The sequence below is a fragment of the Salmo salar genome, chromosome ssa09 (genome assembly GCF_905237065.1).
Source record: "Salmo salar chromosome ssa09, Ssal_v3.1, whole genome shotgun sequence".
Taxonomy (NCBI): Eukaryota; Metazoa; Chordata; class Actinopteri; order Salmoniformes; family Salmonidae; genus Salmo; species Salmo salar.
The window spans coordinates 152,833,304-152,855,289 of record NC_059450.1 but is presented as its reverse complement, the minus strand read 5'-3'; the positions used below and the strand labels follow the sequence as shown (position 1 = coordinate 152,855,289).

The 21,986-nt window shown below is 42.4% G+C and overlaps 2 protein-coding genes and 1 pseudogene across 2 annotated transcripts; all 3 read left to right on the top strand.

The window, feature by feature from the left end:
- Positions 1-3,417: 3,417 nt before the first annotated feature.
- Positions 3,418-4,463, top strand: LOC106613285 (extracellular calcium-sensing receptor-like; annotated as a pseudogene).
- A 686-nt stretch (positions 4,464-5,149) lies between these two features.
- olfcj1 (olfactory receptor C family, j1) lies at positions 5,150-9,840 on the top strand. The gene is made up of 6 exons (XM_045687104.1): positions 5,150-5,377; positions 5,848-6,133; positions 6,285-7,091; positions 8,176-8,406; positions 8,557-8,680; positions 8,813-9,840. The coding sequence occupies exons 1-6, from the start codon at positions 5,166-5,168 to the stop codon at positions 9,724-9,726; spliced, it is 2,574 nt and encodes an 857-aa protein (XP_045543060.1). The 5' UTR covers positions 5,150-5,165; the 3' UTR covers positions 9,727-9,840.
- Positions 9,841-19,024: 9,184 nt separating this feature from the next.
- On the top strand, positions 19,025-21,986 carry LOC106613287 (extracellular calcium-sensing receptor). Its single transcript, XM_014215375.2, has 5 exons — positions 19,025-19,319; positions 19,542-20,348; positions 20,487-20,714; positions 20,840-20,963; positions 21,088-21,986. Exons 1-5 carry the CDS (start codon positions 19,059-19,061, stop codon positions 21,984-21,986), a joined length of 2,319 nt encoding a protein of 772 aa, XP_014070850.1. The 5' UTR covers positions 19,025-19,058.

The following is a 21,986-nucleotide window of genomic DNA, read 5'->3' as shown; positions in this document are numbered from 1 at the left end:
GCACCCTACTGCCAGTGAAAGACACAAGCAAATGGCATGTCCTTATTCTGGTAAATACGCTACTGGGTCTTTCCACAAAATGTGTCCCTTTTGGCTAGTGTAACTTGGTGGGAAAAAAGAAGGTTTATTTCACCTGATTTTAATATTCTGTCATGAAGAGGACATGTTCAACTGAATAAAAAACATGTTTTCCCATCTCAAGAGGCTAAATATATATATTTTGTCAGTGCCTTTGAAAGTTACAGTCCTTAATTGAAACAATACTAAAGCCAACACCCTGCCTCAGTTTTGGTAAAAATCTGTTTAAAAAACTTCTTCATGATCAGTGTCCCTTCCACGGGACGGTTGAGCTAATGTTGGCTAATGAGATTAGCATGAGATTGTAAGTAACAAGAAGATTTCCCAGGACATAGACATATCTGATATTGGCAGAAAGCTTAAATTCTTGTTCATCTAACTGCACTGTCCAATTTACAGTAGCTATTACTATGAAAGAATACCATGCTGTTGTTTGAGGATAGTGCACAATTGTGAACATAGAGTTATTAATAACCAAATTAGTCATATTTGTGCAGTCTTGATACAAATTTTTTAACAGAAATGCAATAGTTAATTTGATCAGTCTAAAACTTTACACATATACTGCCGCTCTCTAGTGGCCAAAATGTATATTGCACCTGGGCTGGAATAATACATTATGGCTTTCTCTTGCATTTCAAAGATAATGGTACAAAAAAAATACTAAAGAACGGTTGTTTTTTTCTTTGTATTATCTTTTACCAGATCTATTGTCTTATATTGTCCTACATTCCTTTCACATTTCCACAAACTTCAAAGTGTTTCCTTTCAAATGGTACCACGAATATGCATATCCTTGCTTCAGGTCCTGAGCTACAGGCAGTTAGATTTGAGTTTGTCATTTCAGGCGAAAATTGAAAAAAAGGGGCGGATGCTTAAGAAGTTTTTAAGCATTTCTAGCCTGTCTATCTATGGGTAACAGGGTTAACGTGTTATGTTCGACCCGTTCAGTTTTCCAGCACAAAACAAAAAAATTGCCAAGAGTAGACCCGCCTCAGCTGCTTTTGCACTGTGATTTGACTAACAGATGTTCCACAAACTATTTAAAAAGGAATAGTTTCACCATATAATTTTCTTTTTAATCAGTAACCCCTTTACTGACATGTCCGAGCTGAGCTTCTCTAGTAATGTGTATAAAGCAGTGTATGCTGTAGCCCACATGACCTGTTGACCTGCAGGCACAGTAAAGGCCAAGGTGTGAATAGGAACTGTGCACACAGAGACATCATTGAGCCAGGACAGGTGAGACAGCATCGAGCCAGCACAGGTGAGACAGCATCGAGCCAGGACAGGTGAGACAGCATCGAGCCAGCACAGGTGAGACAGCATCAAGCCAGGACAGGTAGGACAGCATCGAGCCAGCACAGGTGAGACAGCATCGAGCCAGGACAGGTGAGACAGCATCAAGCCAGGACAGGTGAGACAGCATCGAGCCAGCACAGGTGAGACAGCATCGAGCCAGGACAGGTGGGCGGCTACCTTTATGGCCCACAGATAGTTCATTTTGTTTAACTTATTTGATAACTGACTGACTGGTTTTATGAAAATGACAAATATTTACAATCACACCATTCTACTTCTAAACTGCATTAATTCTACACTCTTAAAAAAAAGGTGCTATCTAGAAAACTAAAAGGTTCTTCGGCTGTCCCCTTAGGAGAACACTTTGAAGAACCCTTTTTGGTTCCAGGTAGAATCTTTTTGGATTCCGTGTAAAACCCTTTCCACAGAGGGTTCTACATGGAACCAACATGGTTTTATTCAGAACCAAAAAGTGTTCTCCTACCATTGACAGTGTACATAAGTACATGGTGATTATTTTAACGCATGCAGGTGTTGAGATACCTGCGAGACGTAAACTTCACCATGAAGTCTGGGGAGAGTGTTTTAAAAAAGAATTAGAACGGAGAGCCCCCGGCACGTATGAGGTGGTGAACTGGCAGAGAGACCAGGCAGCAGAGACTGTGTTTGTCACAGCGAGGAATTACGATGACTCTCTTCCTAATGGACAACAGTTTGCCATGAATGGGATAAAGATAGAATGGGCTGGCAATCCCTTAAAGGTACACAGTTACACAGAAAACACATGGTAGAAGTTACAGGTACTTTCATAAAACATAGATAATTAGATGAAAGATATTTATATTTGTCGGAGATGACACATACAATGTGTAGGCGGGAATGAATTGAATGATTGTGTGACCAAGGGGGATTAATAATATGTGTGAAAGAGTAAAGAGAGACAGACAGGTTAGAGGGAGTGAGCAGGTGTTGTGTTTCAGAGGCCTCGGTCTGTGTGTAGTGACAGCTGCTTCCCAGGGTTCCTCCAGACGGTGATCAAAAACAATACCAGTCTGCTGTTTGTCCTGTATCCCCCCCTGTGCTGCTGGGGAGATCAGCAACCTTACAGGTGAGAAAACTGATACCACAGCCGGCCCCTTAGCCTTAAGCTAAATGTATTTATTTTTGGTCCGGGGGACCCCTAGCGGCCCCTTATGTCTCTTAGTGGATAGGGCTGGGCTCTGACTGATACAAACCAAATCCACTGACCAAAAAGATACATCAACTGTAGAATATGTGTTAACTTTTAGAATATGTGACTCACCACCTGGATTCGGTCTTACGTAGCAAAATTTGAAATTGTGTTTTTTTACATTGGATGAAAGTAGAGACTCAGAGCTAGAAAATGGTATATCATACACTGCATTTGAGGAACAATGGGAAAGTAATTCTGCTTTGAAGTTGATCAACTTGTAAACTCACTTTTGAGAAAATTGCCTTAGAATAATTTGGTACCTACTGGAGAGCTCTTCTTTGTCTACACCCATTCAACATCGTTCACACCCTCTTAAGCTTTAGCCCCAACCATCTCGTTTCGCTCTCGGAGCTCACACCTGATGCTCTGGCCAATGATTTGTTTACCTCTGGATAACATGAAAATAGCCTAACCAGCCAAGCTGTAAAAAATGTCATTGCGCTTTTTTCTAGATGTTTACTGACACCGGCCATATTCAACTGGTGTTGTGCACACGTGACGTAACATTAGCTAGCGAGCCAGCCAGCTAATGTTAGCTAGTTAAACAACAATGAACAAAGTGCCAACAATGCCACAGTGCTGGGCGCTAACCAACCAAGTTCAATGTTAGTTAGCTAGCTAACATTAGGATCTAACAAGAAAAGCAAATGGCTCTGGGAAGTGATAGCTGCCTATTGTAATACACAACTTGATTATAGCATTTTCCTTGTACATTCCTTGTACGTTCCCTGGAACACTGGTCAAATGGAGACAAGAGTCGCTGTGTCCCAAAGGGGGTGGCATTTATCTCATTTCACGAAACCATGGGAATCCTCCTGGCTGCAATCTCATTGGTCGGAGCGTGTTTAACCAAAGTGGTGCCATTGCTCTTCGTTCACTTCCAAAAGACTTCCATTGAGAGGGCCAACAACTCTGAGCTGAGCTTCCTGCTTCTCTTCTCCTTGACTGTGTTTTCTGTGTTCTCTTACTTTCATTGGCCAGCCCTCTGAGTGGTCCTGTATGCTGCGCCACACAGCATTTGGGATCACCTTCGTCCTCTGCATCTCTTGTGTTCTGGGGAAAACAATAGTGGTGTTGATGGCCTTCAGGGCTACACTTCCAGCCAGTAATGTCATAAAATTGTTTGGGCTTCCACAGCAGAGACTCAGTGTTCTGGCTTTCACTCTCATACAGGTCCTGATCTGTGTTCTTTGGTTAACAGTCTCCCCCCCTTTGCCCTACAAGAATATGAAGACCTACATGGACAAGATCATTCTAGAGTGTGATGTGGGTTCAGCTATTGGTTTCTGGGGTTTCTGGCGCATGGACTCCTGTCTCTCTTATGCTTTGTGCTGGCTTTTCTGGGCCGGAAGCTGCCTGATAACTTCAATGAGGCCAAATTCATCACCTTCAGCATGCTCATATTCTGTGCAGTCTGGATCACCTTTATCCCAGCTTATGTCAGCTCTCCTGGGAAGTTCACTGTAGCTGTGGAGATATTTGCTATTCTGGCCTCCAGTTTTGGTTTACTTCTCTGTATATTTGCTCCAAAGTATTATATCATATTACTTAAACTTTATACATACTTTAGTATTGAGAGGGGTTGGGGAGGTTGTGGGCATTATACAGGTACACTGGTTGTCCCCCCGCCTACCCAAAATAGTCAGTATTCTGAAATAATTCTAAAGTTAATCAAGCTGATCAAGCTGACCCGAGAGCAGCGCTGTCTTTCTTTCGATCCTATCAATATCAACACACTCTCCAACGACGCACTTAGCGACCGTTCTCTCTGCGTAATGTTTTGGGAAACACATGTTAAATCTTCGGCTCTTGTAGGAAAGATGCATCGTTAAAAAACTCGTACACCTAAGTTTCATCGCTATCGTGAAACAGTGCCCTGGATTGTTCTAGAAGTGAGGATAAGTGGTAGGCATGTTTTCTGCTATCCACTTTATGTTTTCATTATTATTTTGGGTATAGGGGAGGGTCACATCTTTTGTTTTTTTATCTTTCATAGAGAGTTTAGTTAAAATATATATTTCCTGAAGGGAGGGCCATCGATTTTGATTGCAGATAGGTCAGATTTTCTCCTGGTACCGCTTATTATAAATAACCTGCAGTACATGTTGACTGATTGAAATAAGTTATTTTCTAGGGACAAATTATAACAAGAAAAACAATAATACTAAACCATTCGCTAATAATCCAAAAACAACTTTGTTGTATTTCTGCCTGAATTACAGTTTCACCGGAAACGTTCTGATTTCCCCAAAAACTCGCTAAAAAAAAAAAAAAGGTTTCTTCAGAGAACTCATCTTTTAGAATCTATATTCAGAAGTGACTGAGCCATTGGTTCTGGGAAAGACACAGGGGACTGCACTATTCTTACTTAACACCTAATAGGCCAACTGTTTTGTCAATCACTCAGTGAGTGTTATCATTGGTTGAAACTAAGACATTGAAACAGTTCTAAGCTCCTATAGCATCATACCCATCATTAATGGTAACATATAAAGGAGCCCAGATGGAGCATTGTCAGGACGGTGAGAGGTGAGACACTCGGTGAAAAGCTATGCTGAAGCTAGCCTACCTCCTGGTGATCACTCTGCTGATAGTGAGAGCTAAGGCTGGGCAGCCTGTGTGCAGACCTTATGGAACAAAAGAACTGTCACAGTTCTCAAAGGAGGGAGACATCAACTTAGGAGGTATTTTCTCCTTTCACCAAAACCCAGTCAGTTTGCATCCAACTCTGCATGTCAACCCAGGAAGCATCCAGTGTGAAGGGTAAGAATATGTTGAATAGTTCAGTGTGGATCATAATGCTTATGTCTCTGTTCACATGGACAAACATGTATGATCACAGGTGTGTAAGAGAAATTATATTCAAAAAGTGTTAAACTGTCTGTCTCTGGCTGGGACTGACTAAATGCTTTATTGGGCTGTCTCTGGCTGGGATTTCACTGACTAAATGCTTTATACATCTGTCTCTGGCTGGGATTTTCACAGACTAAATGCTTTATAGGTCTCTGGCTGGGTTTTCACTGACTAAATTCTTTATACGTCTGTCTCTGGCTGGGGTTTTCACTGACTAAATGCTTTATACGTCTGTCTCTGGCTGGGGTTTTCACTGACTAAATGCTTTATAGGTCTGTCTCTGGCTGGGTTTTCACTGACTAAACGGTTTATACGTCTGTCTCTGGCTGGGATTTCTCTTACTAAAACTGAAGTGACAGTACTAGAATTCCTCTCTGCAGGCTGGACCCAGGTGAGCTCCAGTATGCCCAAACTATGATCTTTGCCATAGAAGAGATCAATAACAGTTCTGAGCTGCTGCCAGGGCTGTCTCTGGGCTATAGGATCTTTGACTCGTGCCCCAGCATCCCCCTTTCTGTGCGGGCGTCCCTTTCTCTGATGAATGGATATGAGGAGGAGCCACAGAGCTGCACCAAGCCCTCCACTGTGTATGCTGTCATAGGGGAGACCACCTCCACCTCCACTATAGCCATGGCACGCACCATGGGGCCCTTCCACATACCAGTGGTGAGTCAGGGAGTGTATGTGTGTATGTATTGAGAGAGTGAAAGGCAGAGATGATACTATGTGAAAATACTGCCGTGCCCACGTGCTACTTTTACAGAACGACAACGTTGGAGCAGTGTGTTAGAAACGTCTGTCTTTGTTGTCTTTCCAGCTCAGTCATTCAGCCACCTGTGCTTGTCTGAGTAACAGAAGGCAATACCCTTCCTTCTTCAGAACCATCCCCAGTGACCACTACCAGAGCAGAGCCCTGGCCCAGCTGGTCAAACACTTTGGCTGGAGCTGGGTGGGGGCCATCAGAACCAACAGTGACTATGGTAACAATGGCATGGCCACCTTCCTGAAAGCAGCGTCTAGTGAAGGGGTGTGTGTAGACTACTCAGTGGCAATCTACAGGACCGACCCCAGAGAGTGGTTCCTGAAGGTGGTGGACATCATTAAACAGTCCACCTCCAAGGTGATCGTGGCGTTCGCAGACGGCACAGACCTGGAAATCCTGATAAAAGAGCTGTACCTGCAGAATGTGACGGGGTTGCAGTGGGTGGGTAGCGAGGGATGGATCACTTACCGTTACATCGCTTCCCACGTCAACTACGCCGTGGTCCAGGGGGCGGTGGGCTTCGCTGTACCCAACGCGGTCATCCCCGGCCTGGGGGAGTTCTTGGCCAACAGGCGGCCCTCCACCCAGCTGGGGGACAGGGGTCTGGTGGAGTTGTGGGAGAGCGTGTTCAGCTGCAGCATGACTCCTGGCTCACCGGTCAGAGCCTGCACAGGGAGGGAATCGCTGATAGACATGGGCTCCCGCTACACAGATGTGTCAGACGCTAGTCTGCTCAACAACATCTACAAGGCTGTGTATGCTGTGGCTCACGCTCTACACCTGCTCACTACCTGTCAGAGTGGACAGGGGCCTTTTCAAGATAACACGTGTGCAGCCAGGGATAAAATAGAGCCGTGGCAGGTAAAGTAACTCTGTGGCTTTACTAAGCCAACAAATTACACCTGTAGCCTGTAACTATGTGGCGTTACTAAGCTAACAAATAACACCTGTAGCCTGTAACTATGTGGCGTTACTAAGCTAACAAATAACACCTGTAACTATGTGGCTTTACTAAGCCAACAAATTACACCTGTAGCCTGTAACTATGTGGCGTTACTAAGCTAACAAATAACACCTGTAACTATGTGGCGTTACTAAGCCAACAAATTACACCGGTAGCCTGTAACTATGTGGCGTTACTAAGCTAACAAATAACACCTGTAGGCTGTAACTATGTGGCGTTACTAAGCCAACAAATAACACCTGTAGCCAGTAACTATGTGGCTTTACAAAGCTAACAAATAACACCTGTAGCCTGTAACTGTGGCTTTACTAAGCTAACAAATAACATCTGTAGCCTGTAACTATGTGGCTTTACAAAGCTAACAATTAACACCTGTAGCCTGTAACTGTGGCTTTACTAAGCCAACAAATAACACCTTTTGCCTATGACCTGAGGTCAGGTGGAGAACGTAAGATTGTGTTAAAAAAAATACCACTGGGCCTCCCGAGTAGCGCAGTGGTCTAAGGCACTGCATCGCAGTTGCTAGATGTGCCAATAGAAATTCTGGGTTTGAGTCCAGGCTCTGTCGCAGCCGGCCGGGACCTGGAAACCCATGGGGCGGCGCACAATTGGCCCAGAATCGTCTGGGTTAGGAGAGGGTTTTGCTTGCAGGGATGTCCTTGTCCCATCGCGCTCTAGCAACTCCTGTGGCAGGCCGGGCGCATGCACGCTGACACTGTCGCCAAGTGTACAGTGTTTCCTCCGACATATTGGTGCGGCTGGCTTCTGGGTTAAACGAGTAGTGAGTCAAGAAGCAGTGCGGCTTGGTTAGGGGCGTGTTTCGGAGGACGCATGGCTCTCAACCTTCGCCTCTCCCAAGTCCGTACGGGAATTGCAGTGATGAGACAAGGACTGTAACTACCAATTAGATGCAACGAAATTGGGGGAAAAAAGGTGAAAAAGTTAAAAATCAACACCACTTATTTTAGTTTCTTCCTCCAGGTGTTACATTACTTGACCCAGGTGAATTTCACCACTAAGCATGGTGAGAGGGTGTTCTTTGATGATCAGGGGGACCCATCGGCGCGCTACGCCCTGGTCAACTGGCAGATGGATAACACAGGGAACATCTTGTTTGAGACCATCGGCTACTATGACGCCTCACAACCAGAGGGCCAGAAGTTTGAGATGAAGGAAGGTGTGAGTGCTGTCTGGGCAGACAATCAGCCTGAGGTGAAGACTTGTTAGGGAAAAGCATCTATTAATCATTCAACACAACTGTGACTGTGTTCCGTTAAGAGTTTTGCATTAAAGTATGCTGTATACTTGTGTGTGTTTAAATATGAGTGATCCCTTGGCGTAAAGGGTGTCTGTGTGTTCCAGGTACCCAGGTCTATCTGCAGTGAGAGCTGTCTGCCAGGGACACGCAGGGCCTTCGTTAAGGGGAAACCTTTCTGTTGCTTTGACTGCATCGCCTGTGCAGACGGGGAATTCAGCAACACCACAAGTGAGACCTCAGGACTCGTAGCCTTTACGCTAGCCTTCATCCTGTTCATGTTGGGAAAAATCTCAGCCAGCACTTTACTGGTCTATCTAAAGATGCACTCGCTGTACATAATCAAACTATTTATGCTTTCAGATGCAGTGACATGTACAACATGCCCCCCCGAGTACAAGTCAAATGAAGAGAGGAATAACTGTAATTTGAAAGGCATTGAATACCTCACCTTCAAGGAACTCATGGGTATACTGTTGGTAGTATTCTCTGTGTTTGGTGGGTTTCTGACAATGACAATAGCACTGATATTCTTCCACTACAGAAAGACTCCCATCGTCAGGGCCAACAACTCTGAGCTGAGCTTCCTGCTGCTCTTCTCCTTGACTCTGTGTTTTCTGTGTTCTCTTACCTTCATTGGCCGGCCCTCTGAATGGTCCTGTATGCTGCGCCACACAGCGTTTGGGATCACCTTCGTTCTCTGCATCTCTTGTGTTCTGGGGAAAACAATAGTGGTGTTGATGGCCTTCAGGGCTACACTTCCAGGCAGTAATGTCATGAAATGGTTTGGGCTTCCACAGCAGAGACTCAGTGTTCTGGCTTTCACTCTCATACAGGTCCTGATCTGTGCTCTTTGGTTAACAGTCTCCCCTCCTTTCCCATACAACAATATGAAGACATATAAGGACAAGATCATTCTAGAGTGTGATGTGGGTTCAGCTATTGGTTTCTGGGCTGTGTTGGGCTATATAGGACTCCTGTCTCTCTTGTGCTTTGTGCTGGCTTTTCTGGCTCGGAAGCTGCCTGATAACTTCAATGAGGCCAAATTCATCACCTTCAGCATGCTCATATTCTGTGCAGTCTGGATCACCTTTATCCCAGCTTATGTCAGCTCTCCTGGGAAGTTCACTGTAGCTGTGGAGATCTTTGCTATTCTGGCCTCTAGTTATGGAATGCTCTTTTGTATATTTCTCCCCAAATGCTACATAATTTTATGTAAACCAGAGAAAAACACCAAAAAACATTTGATGGGTAAAACGTCATCAAAAGCACTTTGACTTTGTTACAACACCTTTTGAATATATATTTACATTACTGACTTTAAAATGTTTTGATGTTAGATGATATTGTTTATAAAGTCTTTGTTTATTGAATGTTTTTAGATAATATTACAGCGCGTAAGTTTCATCTCATATCTTTATATCCTTATCTGTGTAATATGCAAGAAACTATGGCTGATAATGGTTTCTCTGCTAATTTCTCAGAGATCTCTTCTCAACTGTGATAATAACCATTGAAACTCAGTGAAACTAATAAAATGTTGAAATCACTTCTGCCAGTTATTTTAAAAGGTAAAATCACTACACCAAAACAATGAACTCATCATGCTGCTTATTTTTGGCAACACTTCATTTTAAGGGGTCTTTATGTGTAATTACGCTGTAACAAGTAATGTGGTTAATTGTATAGTTACCCTGAAATAGCAATATTTAACTGGTGGTAACTGCAGTTTGTAATTAGAGGTGTAACAACATGCTTGTTACCATGCTTATTTCAAATTGGCAAGTTTCCATTCAATTTAGTGTTTAGTTTCTTCTCAGCTGCATCCTATTCAGTAATAATTGTTACAAGGTTGTAATATCTTGTGGACAAATGCTCTGGGTGTCCGAGATTACAAATGTTGAAGAATCAATAGGCTCTCATTACCTACCTGTGAAAGCGAACTCTTCAAAATATCCACTCAATGTTGTTGACAGCAATTCCCCCCCCCAAAAAAAGTGTACCATCTGGGTTTACTAAAACAGATCAGATATAGATCCACCTTACTGACTAGGGTCTACCATATGAATGTCATCCCAGATTATAATATTTTTTACTCATAATTAATGTTACCCATTATGACAAGCTGAACCTCCTTGCCAACCAAGTGAGAGGATAAACCCACAACTACGCCACATAATACATGTAATATCTGCATAAGCAAAATGTAATTACTAGGAGTTACACAGGCTTTCTCGAGTTAAAATGAAGTGTATTTCTATGTAATTACTAGGTGTTACACAGGCTTTCTCGAGTTAAAATGAAGTGTATTTCTATGTAATTACTAGGTGTTACACAGGCTTTCTCGAGTTAAAATGAAGTGTATTTCTATGTAATTACTAGGAGTTACACAGGCTTTCTCGAGTTAAAATGAAGTGTATTTCTATGTACTTATTACTCATTACCAAGTCAAAATACCTACAAAAGATGAGCTTCTACTTCAGTCAACTTTATTGAGACATGTAAAAAAATACCTTACATTTCTTACAAAATAATAAGGATGTTTAATTAGATTTTATACATAGACAGAGTTGAAGTAGAAAGATTGCATACACCTTAGCCAAATACATTTAAACTCAGTTTTTCACAATTCCTGACATTTAATCCTACTAATAATTCCCTGTCTTAGGTCAGTTAGGATCACCACTTTATTTTAAGAACGTGAAAAGTCAGACTAATAGTAGAGAATTATTTCTTTCAGCTTTTATTTCTTTCATCACATTCCCAGTGGGTCAGAAGTTTACATACACTCAATTAGTATTTGGTAGCATTGCCTATAAAGTATTTAACTTGGGTCAAACGTTTCAGGTAGCCTTCCACAAGCTTCCCACAATAATTTGGGGGAATTTTGGCCCATTCCTCCTGACAGGGCTGCTGTAACTGAGTCAGGTTTGTAGGCCTCTTTGCTAGCACATGGGTTTTCAGTTATGCCCACACATAACCAAGCTTTAACCTGTTAGGGCTAGGGGGCAGTATTGACACGGCTGGATAAAAAACGTACCCGATTTAATCTGGTTACTACTCCTGCCCAGTAACTAGAATATGCATATAATTATTGGCTTTGGATAGAAAACACCCTAAAGTTGCTAAAACTGTTTGAATGGTGTCTGTGAGTATAACAGAACTCCTATGGCAGGCCAAAACCTGAGAAGATTTCAAGCAGGAAGTGGCCTGTCTGAGAAGTATGAAATGTATGCATTCACTACTGTAAGTCGCTCTGGATAAGAGCGTCTGCTAAATGACTAAAATGTAAAAATGTAAATGTAAATCTTGGCTCTTTTTATTGAAAACTCAGGATCTGCGCAATAACGTGACACTTCCTACGTCTTCCATAGGGTCTCAGAGCCCGGGAAAAAGTTGAACGATATCGAGGCAGGCTCTAGCTGAAACACTTTATCGCTTTTGGCAAGTGGCCACTCAGAGTACTATGGGCTTAGGCGCGTGCCCGCTTCGACCGAATGCTTTCTTTTCCTTTGTCTGTTTATCAGATTCCCGGTCGGAATATTATCGCTTTTTTATGAGAAAAATTGCATAAAAATTGATTTTAAACAGCGGTTAACATGCTTCGAAGTACGGTAATGTAATATTTAGAATTCTTTTGTCACGAATTGCGCCATGCTCGCCACCCTTATTTACCCTTTAGGATAGTGTCTAGAATGCACGAACAAAACGCCGCTGTTTGGATATAACGATTGATTATTTTGGACCAAACCAACATTTGTTATTGAAGTAGAAGTCCTGGGAGTGCATTCTGACGAAGACAACAAAGGTAATAACATTTTTCTTATAGTAAATCTGACTTTGATGAGTGCTGTGTTCGGTGGGAATGCTAGTCACATGCTAGTCACATGCTAATGTAAAAAGCTGTTTTTTGATATAAATATGAACTTGATTGAACAAAACATGCATGTATTGTATAACATAATGTCCTAGGGTTGTCATCTGATGAAGATCATCAAAGGTTAGTGCTACATTTAGCTGTGGTTTGGGTTTATGTGACATTATATGCTAGCTTGAAAAATGGGTGTCTGATTATTTCTGGCTGGGTACTCTGCTGACATAATCTAATGTTTTGCTTCGTTGTAAAGCCTTTTTGAAATCGGACAGTGTGGTTAGATTAACGAGAGTCTTATCTTTAAAATGGTGTAAAATAGTCATATTTTTGAAAAATTTAAGTAATATCATATCTAAGGTATTTGAATAACGCGCCACAGGATTCAACTGGCTGTTGAGTAGGTGGGATGCAAGCGTCCCACCTAGCCCATAGAGGTTAACTTCCTGACTGATGTCTTGAGATGTTGCTTCAATATATCCACATAATTATCCTGCCTCATGATGCCATCTATTTTGTATAGTGCACCAGTCCCTCCTGCAGCAAACCACCCCTACAACATGATGCTGCCACCCCCGTGCTTCACAGTAGGGATGGTGTTCTTCTGCTTGCAAGCATCCCCCTTTTTCCTCCAAACATAACGAGGGTCAGTATGGCCAAACAGTTATATCTTTTTTTCATCAGACCGGAGGACATTTCTCCAAAAAGTATGATCTTTGTCCCCATGTGCAGTTGCAAACCGTAGTCTGACTTTTTAATGGCGGTTTTGGAGCAGTGGCTTCTTCCTTGCTGAGAGGCCTTCCAGATTATGTCAACATAGGACTCGTTTTACTGTGGATATAGATACTTTCATACCTGTTTCCTCCAGCATCTTCACAAGGTCCTTCGCTGAGGTTCTGGGATTGATTTGCACTTTTCGCACTAAAGTACGTTCATATCTAGGAGACAGTACGCGTCTCCTTCCCGAGCGGTATGATGGCTGCGTGGTCCCATGGTGTTTATACTTGCGTACTATTGTATGTACAGATGAACGTGGTACCTGCATGCATTTGGAAATTGCTCCCAAGAATGAACCAGACTTGTGGAGGTCTACAATTTTTTGATTTCTTTTGATTTTATCATGATGTCAAGCAAAGAGGCACTGAGTTTGAAGGTAGGCCTTGAAATAAATCCACAGGTACACCTCCAATTGACTCAAATGATGTCAATTAGACTATCAAAAGCTTCTAAAGCCATGACATCATTTTCTGCAATTTTCCAAGCTGTTTAAAGGCACAGCCAACTTAGTGTATGTAAACTTCTGACCCACAGGAATTAGTCGCATGGAATAGCCTTCATTTCTCAGAACAAGAATAGACTGACGAGTTTCAGAGGAAAGTTCTTTGTTTCTGGCCATTTTGAGCCGTAATCGTACCCACAAATACTGATGCTCCAGATACTCAACTAGTCTAAAGAAGGCCAGTTTTATTGATTCTTTATCAGTACAACAGTGTTCAGGTGTGCTAACATAATTGCAAAAGGGTTTTCTAATGATCAATTAGCCTTTTAAAATGATAAACTTGGATTAGCTAAAACCACCTGCCATTGGAACACAGGAATGATGGTTGCTGATAATGGGCCTTTGAACGCCTATCCATTAAAAATCTGCTGTTTCCAGCTACAATAGTAATTTACAACATTAACAATGTCTACACTGTATTTCTGATCAATTTGATGTTATTTTAATGGTCAAAGAATGTGTCTTTCAAAAACAAGGACATTTCTAAGTGACCCCAAACTTTTGAATGGTAGTGTATATATTTTTAAAAATCTTTGAAATGCAAGAGAAACGCAATACAATCAGATAGGAGTTTAGGTGTAAGTCAGATTTTGGCCACCAGATGGAAGCAGTGTGTGCAAAGTTACAGACTGAGCCAGTGAAGCATTACATTACCACACTATATTTTGGATCAAGTCTGCCAGGAGTTTGCCCAAATGTGCCAAGTTGGTCAATTGATACATTTTCAAGTACATAACATTTTGTAAATTTTTTTTTTAACATTTTAGTCATTTAGCAGATTTAGCATAACTATAGAGAACATACAAAAATCCTATGATAATAAAAAATGAAAGTTTACATGTCATACATCATGGATATATTAGCTTCCCTGCAGAAAAGACACAAACCTTCACAAATCTAGATGGCCGGGCGGGGTGGGTATGAGGCCAGAGACAGCAGGGGTTCAAACTGTAGATCCCAGTTCCTACATTTGAATATAAAAATGGATTTTATCAAACAAAACCATGCTACATTTTATCTCTGGGACCCTCAGGATGACAAATCAGAGAAAGATTACTGAATGTAAGTAAATTATTTAACTTCAGAGGTGAATGTATCAAACCAGTTGCAGTGATAAAAGTGTTTTGTAGTTGTGCACTCTCCTCAAACAACATGGTATTTTTTCACTGTAATAGCTACTGTAAATTGGACACTACAGTAAGATTAACAAGCATTTAAGCTTTCTGCCCATGTAAGACATGTCTATGTCCTGGAAAGTTGGTTGTTGTTTACAACGTCATTCTAGTAACATTAGTGCACATTAGCAACCACCGCCCTGGTTTAGGGACACCTATCCCGTAGAGGTTAAAAAGTTCCCCCTCAACAAGCCCTGTCAATTGGGTAATATTTTGGCGTTTTCCATGTCTGTTCCATCACATGTCGGGGCGACAGGTAGCCTGGTGGTTAGAGTGTTGGACTAGTAACCGAAAGGTTGCAAGATCGAATCACTGAGCTGACAAGGTAAAAAAGAAATCTGTCGTTCTGCCCCTGAACAAGGTGGTTAACCCACTGTTCCTAGGCTGTCATTGAAAATAAGAATTTGTTCTTAACTGACTTGCCTAGTTAAATAAAGGTAAAATAGGAAGTTGGGACCCTTCAGTTGAAAAGAGCTTAAAGTGTCACTATCAGAACAAAACCAGGTTAGAGCAGGAAGCATTTCCACCCTTTCACCTCAGTTGTACTATATAACTTTGGTGTTATTATAGTTTTTTAAATCTTTCCCCCAAAGGCATTGATTCCTTTCAAATTAGACAGATTACATGTAACACCGTAGGTACTTCCTACAAAATATAATTTCCTTTAACAAGAAGCAGGCTGTCACGACCGTTGTTGTAAGAATCTGACCAAAATGCAGCGTGGTTTAGGTTCATCATCTTCATTACGTGAACCGGCACAGAAAAACAATAAAGAACAAAACGAACGTGAAGCTATGCAGTGCTCAAGGCAACTATACACAAACAAGATCCCACAAAACATAGTGGGGAAATGGCTGCCTAAATATGATCCCCAATCAGAGACAACAATAAACAGCTGCCTCTGATTGGGAACCATACCAGGACAACATAGAAACAGAACGACTAGATAGAAACACCCCCCCTAGTCACACCCCAACCTAACCAAAATAGAGAATAAAAAGGCTCTCTATGGTCAGGGTGTAACACAGGCGGTAGAAATTTTACATTAAAGGGAGGGACTATGAAAATTTGTCAGGTGGTTATTGTCATTCAAAAGACTGGTAATTGACCGTTAATTAACATAAACACGTTTAACATCTCCACATACAAGACGATGATGCCGCCTTTAGATTATCTACATTTAAAAAGTCTAATAAATCAATTGAATACACACCATCACAATAAATCCAATATTTATTTTAGGCAGGTCTAAAGAAACATGAAGAAAATGCATTTCAGAAGTACAGAATATGAGTTGGCCTACTGTAAGCCTATGCTATCTGGCTATGCTCCATGCCATAGGCTGTAGGCTTGTTCATTTAGCTGACAAGATATGCTTGGAAGTCCTGTGCCATTAATTTATTTTATCTGATTTTAAAGTAAGAAGAATATACTGTAATTGAACTTTTTGTTGAGCTATTTGGCACATTTAGTTGTGAATGATACACAACTTAGAATGTCTTAGAAATCAGAACATATATATTGCATTAGGAAACTTTGAGTTTATCCACATTTTGTTACATTACAGCCTTATTCTAAAATTAAATTGTTTTTCTTCTCCTCATCAATCTACATGCAATACCCTATAATGACAAAGCGAAAACAGGTTTTTCGAATTTTTTGTAAAATGTATAAAAAATAAAAAACAGAATTACCTTATTTACATAAGTATTCAGACCCTTTGCTATTAGACTCGAAATTGATCATCCTTGAGATGTTTCTACAACTTGATTGGAGTCCACCTGTGGTAAATTCAATTGATTGGACATGATTTGGAAAGGCACACACCTGTCTACATAAGGTCCCACAGTTGACAGTGCATGTCAGAGCAAAAACCAAACCATGAGGTTGAAGGAATTGTCCGTAGAGCTCCGAGACAGGATTGTGTTGAGGCACAGATCTGGGGAAGGGCACCAAAACATTTCTGCAGCATTGAAGATCCCCCAAGAGTACTGTGACCTCCATCATTCTTAAATGGAAGAAGTTTTGTACCACCAAGCCTCTTCCTAGTGCTGGCCTCCCAGCCAAACTGAGCAATCGGGGGAGAAGGGCCTTGGTCAGAGAGTTGACTAAGAACCCGATGGTCACTCTGACAGAGCTCCAGAGTTCCTCTTTGGAGATGGGAGAACCTTCCAGAAGGACAACCATCTGCATCACTCCACCAATCAGGCCTTTATGGTAGAGTTGCCAGACGGAACCCACTTTTCAGTAAAAGGCACATCACAGCCCGGTTGGAGTTTGCCAATAAGCACCTAAAGGACTTTCACACCATGAGGAACAATATTTTCTGGTCTGATGAAACCAAGATTGAACTCTTTGATCTGAAAGCCAAGTGTCAGACTCATGTCGAGAGGAAACCTGGCACCATCCTTACGGTGAAGCATGGTGGTGGCAGCATCATGCTGTGGGGATGTTTTCAGCGGCAGGGACTGGGAGACTAGTCAGGATTGAGGGAAAGATGAATGGAGCAAAGTACAGAAAGATTCTTGATGTAAACCTGGCCAGAGCGTTCAGGACATCAGATGGGGGTGAAGGTTCACCTTCCAACAGGACAACAACCCTAAACACACAGCCAATACATGTCAGCAGTGGTTTCGGGACAAGCCTCTGAATGTCCTTGAGAGGCCCAGCCTGAGCCCGGACTTGAACCCAATCGAACATCTCTGGAGAGACCTGAAAATACCTGTGCAGCAATGCTCCCCATCCAACCTGACAGAGCTTGAGAAGATATGGAGAGAAGAATGGGATAAACTCCCCAAATACAGGTGTGCCAAGTGTGTAGCCTCATACCCTAGATGACTCAAGGCTGTAATCACTGCCAATGGTGCTTCAACAAAGTACTGAGTAAAGGGTTTGAATACTTATGTAAATGTGATATTATTATAATTTTTTGTAAGAAATTTCAACAACAAAAAAATAACCTGTTTTTGCTTTGTCGATATGGGGTATTGTGATGTCATTATGGGGTATTGTGATGTCATTATGGGGTATTGTGATGTCATTATGGGGTATTGTGTGTAGATTGATGAGGGGGAAAAAACTATTGAATCAATTTTAGAATTAGGCTGTAACGTAACAAAATGTGGAAAAATTCAAGGGGTCAGAATACTTTCCAAATACACTGCATTCGGAAAGTATTCAGAACCCTTGACTTTTTCCACATTTTGTTACGTTACATGGAGAGAAATTAGTGCGAAAAATAAATTGTTAAATTTGCTGATCTTTTTCATATCTTTCAGATATAATACAGACACTTCAAAACAAACTTCCTTTAGATTTTTGGGGGTGACTGTCTATTGTACCATGTAGTGAATATGTTATTCAATGCATTTGTATGGGCTATTAGCAGTAAGGCCAAATTCAATGTCTCATCAAATATTTTGGGGGGATATTTTTTGGATACTTCAAGTGGTCTTAAAATTCTAAATCAAATAGCTAAATAATCCTTGGTATGACCTTCTTAAAACAATTCCACACGAATCATGGCAGTAATTTTCCGGTAATCAATACAGGGTTGTTATCATGACACAATGCAGCACCTCCCTCACTGATGCCCAATGGTGCTCGTTCCCTGGTGGAGTATGACTGTGTCACATTGTGCCGCAACGTATAAATATCAGTTTCAGCACTGCCATCCCTTTGTTGGGCACCTGTAATGCCAGACTAGCACACTACAGAAGCCTAGCAGTGTCAGGTATGCTGTCCACACATAGGTGGCCAGAGCAGGGCTGGGCGATGCTACAGCTGGTTCTGGTGGCTGCTCTATCCAGGGCAGAACCAGAGGGCCTGGTGGTGTGCAGGCGGAGAGGAGGACCTGAGTACCCACAGCTGGCCAAGGACGGAGACATCATTCTGGGAGGCATCTTCTCATTCCACAGCAGCTGGCAGAACAGAGAGCTGAACTACACACAGAGCCCACCACCTCTGCAGTGCACCAGGTAAACTACTGGCAGGAATGAGGTTGGCATAATATTGAAAATCAGGGAAAATACTATGGGTAAGTTTTAAGAATAACATACATATTAAAATAGCAAATTCTATCTATCTTTACTATGCTTATTAACAATTATCGGTTTCAATAATGTATCTCTAGAATAATTTCTTAGAAAATATTTGTTTCAATATTTATTAAGGAGAAAATATTGTGCATTTTAGTCAGGGAACATTTGAACCCCAAACCCTGTCATTAACACCTGTTATGTTGGAACCAGTCTGAATTTCAGAGCATTCCAGTTTACCCAGGCTATGCTGTTTGCCATAGAGGAGATCAACAACAGCACATCCCTGTTGCCCGGTGTCTCTCTAGGCTATAAGATCTATGACTCATGTGGCTCCATAGCCAGAGGGGTGAGGGTGGCCCTGGCGCTGGCTAACGGGAACCAGGAGACAGCCACAGAGGGTTCAGGTTGCTCCAGGCCAGCCCAGGTTCAGGCCATCATGGGGGAGGATTCCTCCTCGCCCAGCATGGCCACTGCTACCGTCCTCGGTCCCTTCCATATCCCGATGGTAGGCAGTGGGCAGGGTTAGGAGTCAAGAGGGTATCAGTGCATTAAGATGTTCTATACATTAACTCAAAACATGCTCATTGGTAGTCATTAAAAACCTTTTGAAAATTGATTTCCCCCTAAATAGTAATATTTGGATGTGTTATCTTTTCTTATACTGTCAATAGATAGGTGTATGTCCTAATTGGTTGTCTATTGTGACCTGTATAATTTTCTTCCTCAGATCAGCCACTTTGCCACATGTGGGTGTCTGAGTGATAAAGTCAAGTACCCCTCCTTCTTCAGAACCATCCCCAGTGACCACTACCAGAGCAGAGCCCTGGCCCAGCTGGTCAAACACTTTGGCTGGAGCTGGGTGGGGGCCATCCGAACCAACGACGACTATGGAAACAACGGCATGGCCACGTTCATTGAGACGGCAGCGCAGCTGGGGATCTGTCTGGAGTACTCTGTGGCCTTCTTCAGGACAGACCCTGAGGAGAAGCTGCAGAGGGTCATAGAGAGCATCAAGACGTCCAAATCCAAGGTCATTGTCGCCTTCCTCTCTTTCCTGGACCTAGACTTGCTGGTGAAGCAATTTGCCCGCCACAATCTGACAGGCTACCAGTGGGTGGGCTCCGAGGGCTGGATCATTGACTCCTATATCGCCAGGGTGGAGGCCCACCACGTCCTGAACGGAGCCATAGGCCTGTCCATCGCCAAAGCCCACGTCACAGGGCTGGGAGAGTTCATCCTGGACGTGAGGCCGCTTAAGTCCGCCGGCATTGACAGCAGCATGTTCACTGAGTTCTGGGAGGCTCTGTTTGACTGTCGCTTCAGGCAGGGTGAGAGGTCGGAGACGGGTCAGTCTCAGCAAGAGTGTACAGGCAGGGAGAATCTGTCTGGGTTGCAGAACATCTTCACTGATCTGTCTCTAATGGCTATCTTTAATAATGTCTATAAAGGGGTTCTGGCTGTGGCTCATGCCCTCCATAATGTCTGGGGCTGTGGGGAGACGTGTGGCAATAAGACACAGCCTGATCCACAGACAGTGAGTTGATAAGCACACATTTTGAAGTGTAACTCAGATTTTCACATGTCAGACATTTCTGTTCAAACTGCAAAAAAGCTGGGTTATGAACATTCCTTATATGTTATTATTATTACTGTTATTGTTATGTCTCCTTAGATTCTCGAGCACATAAAAAATGTGCGTTTCAAGACAAAGGAGGGGGAGGAGGTGTATTTCAACGAGAAAGGGGACGTTACTGCCAAGTATGACATCATCAACTGGCAGCCGAAGGAGGACGGCAATGTGGAGTTTGTTACCGTGGGTCTCTACGATGCCTCCCTACCTGCAGACAGGCAACTCACCATCAACAACAGCTCCTTAGTGTGGACACAGAATGCAAAGCTGGTGGGACTAATTGAATGTCAAATACACTCTATGTGTTGCATGCTATCATTTGTAACAGTACACAGAGTAGTGGATTGTGTCACCATGTTCTCTAATGTAATCCACCAATGCTTTTTTTTTTGCAGGTGCCTGTGTCAGTTTGCAGTGAGAGCTGTCCCCCAGGCACTCGTAAGGCTGTACAGAAAGGAAAGCCTGTATGCTGTTATGACTGTATCCAATGTGCAGAGGGAGAGATCAGTAATAACACAGGTAGTAACTAATCAGTCAAACAGTGATAAGAGAAAGAAAAACAACCTACACTGTTGTCCTGGAATGAAAACAAGTTTGTGTGTTGTCTTTAAAAAACCTATAACATTCTCTTTGTTTTTTATAGATTCTGTCACCTGTGATCAATGTCATCCTGAGTTTTGGACCAATAAGAAGAGGGATATGTGTGAAAAGAAGGAAATAGAATTTCTCTCCTATGAAGAAATCATGGGAGTGTTGCTGACTGCTGTCTCCCTGCTAGGAACATGTATGACTAGTATTGTGGCATTTATTTTCTTCAGATACAAGAAAACGCCCATCGTCAGGGCCAACAACTCTGAGCTGAGCTTCCTGCTTCTCTTCTCCTTGACTTTGTGTTTCCTGTGTTCTCTTACTTTCATTGGCCGGCCCTCTGAGTGGTCCTGTATGCTGCGCCACACAGCGTTTGGGATCACCTTCGTCCTCTGCATCTCTTGTGTTCTGGGGAAAACAATAGTGGTGTTAATGGCCTTCAGGGCTACACTTCCAGGCAGTAATGCCATGAAATGGTTTGGTCCTCCACAGCAGAGATTAACTGTAGTGTCCTTCACGTTTGTCCAGGCTTTGATATGCACTCTGTGGTTGGTCCTGTCCCCTCCCTTCCCCATTAAAAACCTCACTACCTACAAGGAAAAGATCATTCTAGAGTGTGATGTGGGTTCAGCTATTGGTTTCTGGTCTGTGTTGGGCTATATAGGACTCCTGTCTCTCTTGTGCTTTGTGCTGGCTTTTCTGGCTCGGAAGCTGCCTGATAACTTCAATGAGGCCAAATTCATCACCTTCAGCATGCTCATATTCTGTGCAGTCTGGATCACCTTTATCCCAGCTTATGTCAGCTCTCCTGGGAAGTTCACTGTAGCTGTGGAGATCTTTGCCATTCTGTCCTCAAGCTTTGGGTTGCTTTTCTGTATATTTGCACCTAAATGTTATATCATTTTAATGAAACCAGAGAAAAACACTAAAAAGATGATGATGGGAAAAATGTAA

What these genes read in the sequence shown, in the direction of transcription:
- olfcj1 (XM_045687104.1), top strand. Translation starts at nt 5,166, where the DNA reads ATGCTGAAGCTAGCCTACCTCCTGGTGATCACTCTGCTGATAGTGAGA. An exon ending in GGAAGCATCCAGTGTGAAGG is followed by an intron (nt 5,378 to 5,847) that starts GTAAGAATATGT and finishes TCCTCTCTGCAG; the next exon opens with GCTGGACCCAGGTGAGCTCC. An exon ending in ATAAAATAGAGCCGTGGCAG is followed by an intron (nt 7,092 to 8,175) that starts GTAAAGTAACTC and finishes TTCTTCCTCCAG; the next exon opens with GTGTTACATTACTTGACCCA.
- LOC106613287 (XM_014215375.2), top strand. Translation starts at nt 19,059, where the DNA reads ATGCTGTTTGCCATAGAGGAGATCAACAACAGCACATCCCTGTTGCCC. An exon ending in GTCCCTTCCATATCCCGATG is followed by an intron (nt 19,320 to 19,541) that starts GTAGGCAGTGGG and finishes TTTCTTCCTCAG; the next exon opens with ATCAGCCACTTTGCCACATG. An exon ending in GGACACAGAATGCAAAGCTG is followed by an intron (nt 20,715 to 20,839) that starts GTGGGACTAATT and finishes TTTTTTTTGCAG; the next exon opens with GTGCCTGTGTCAGTTTGCAG.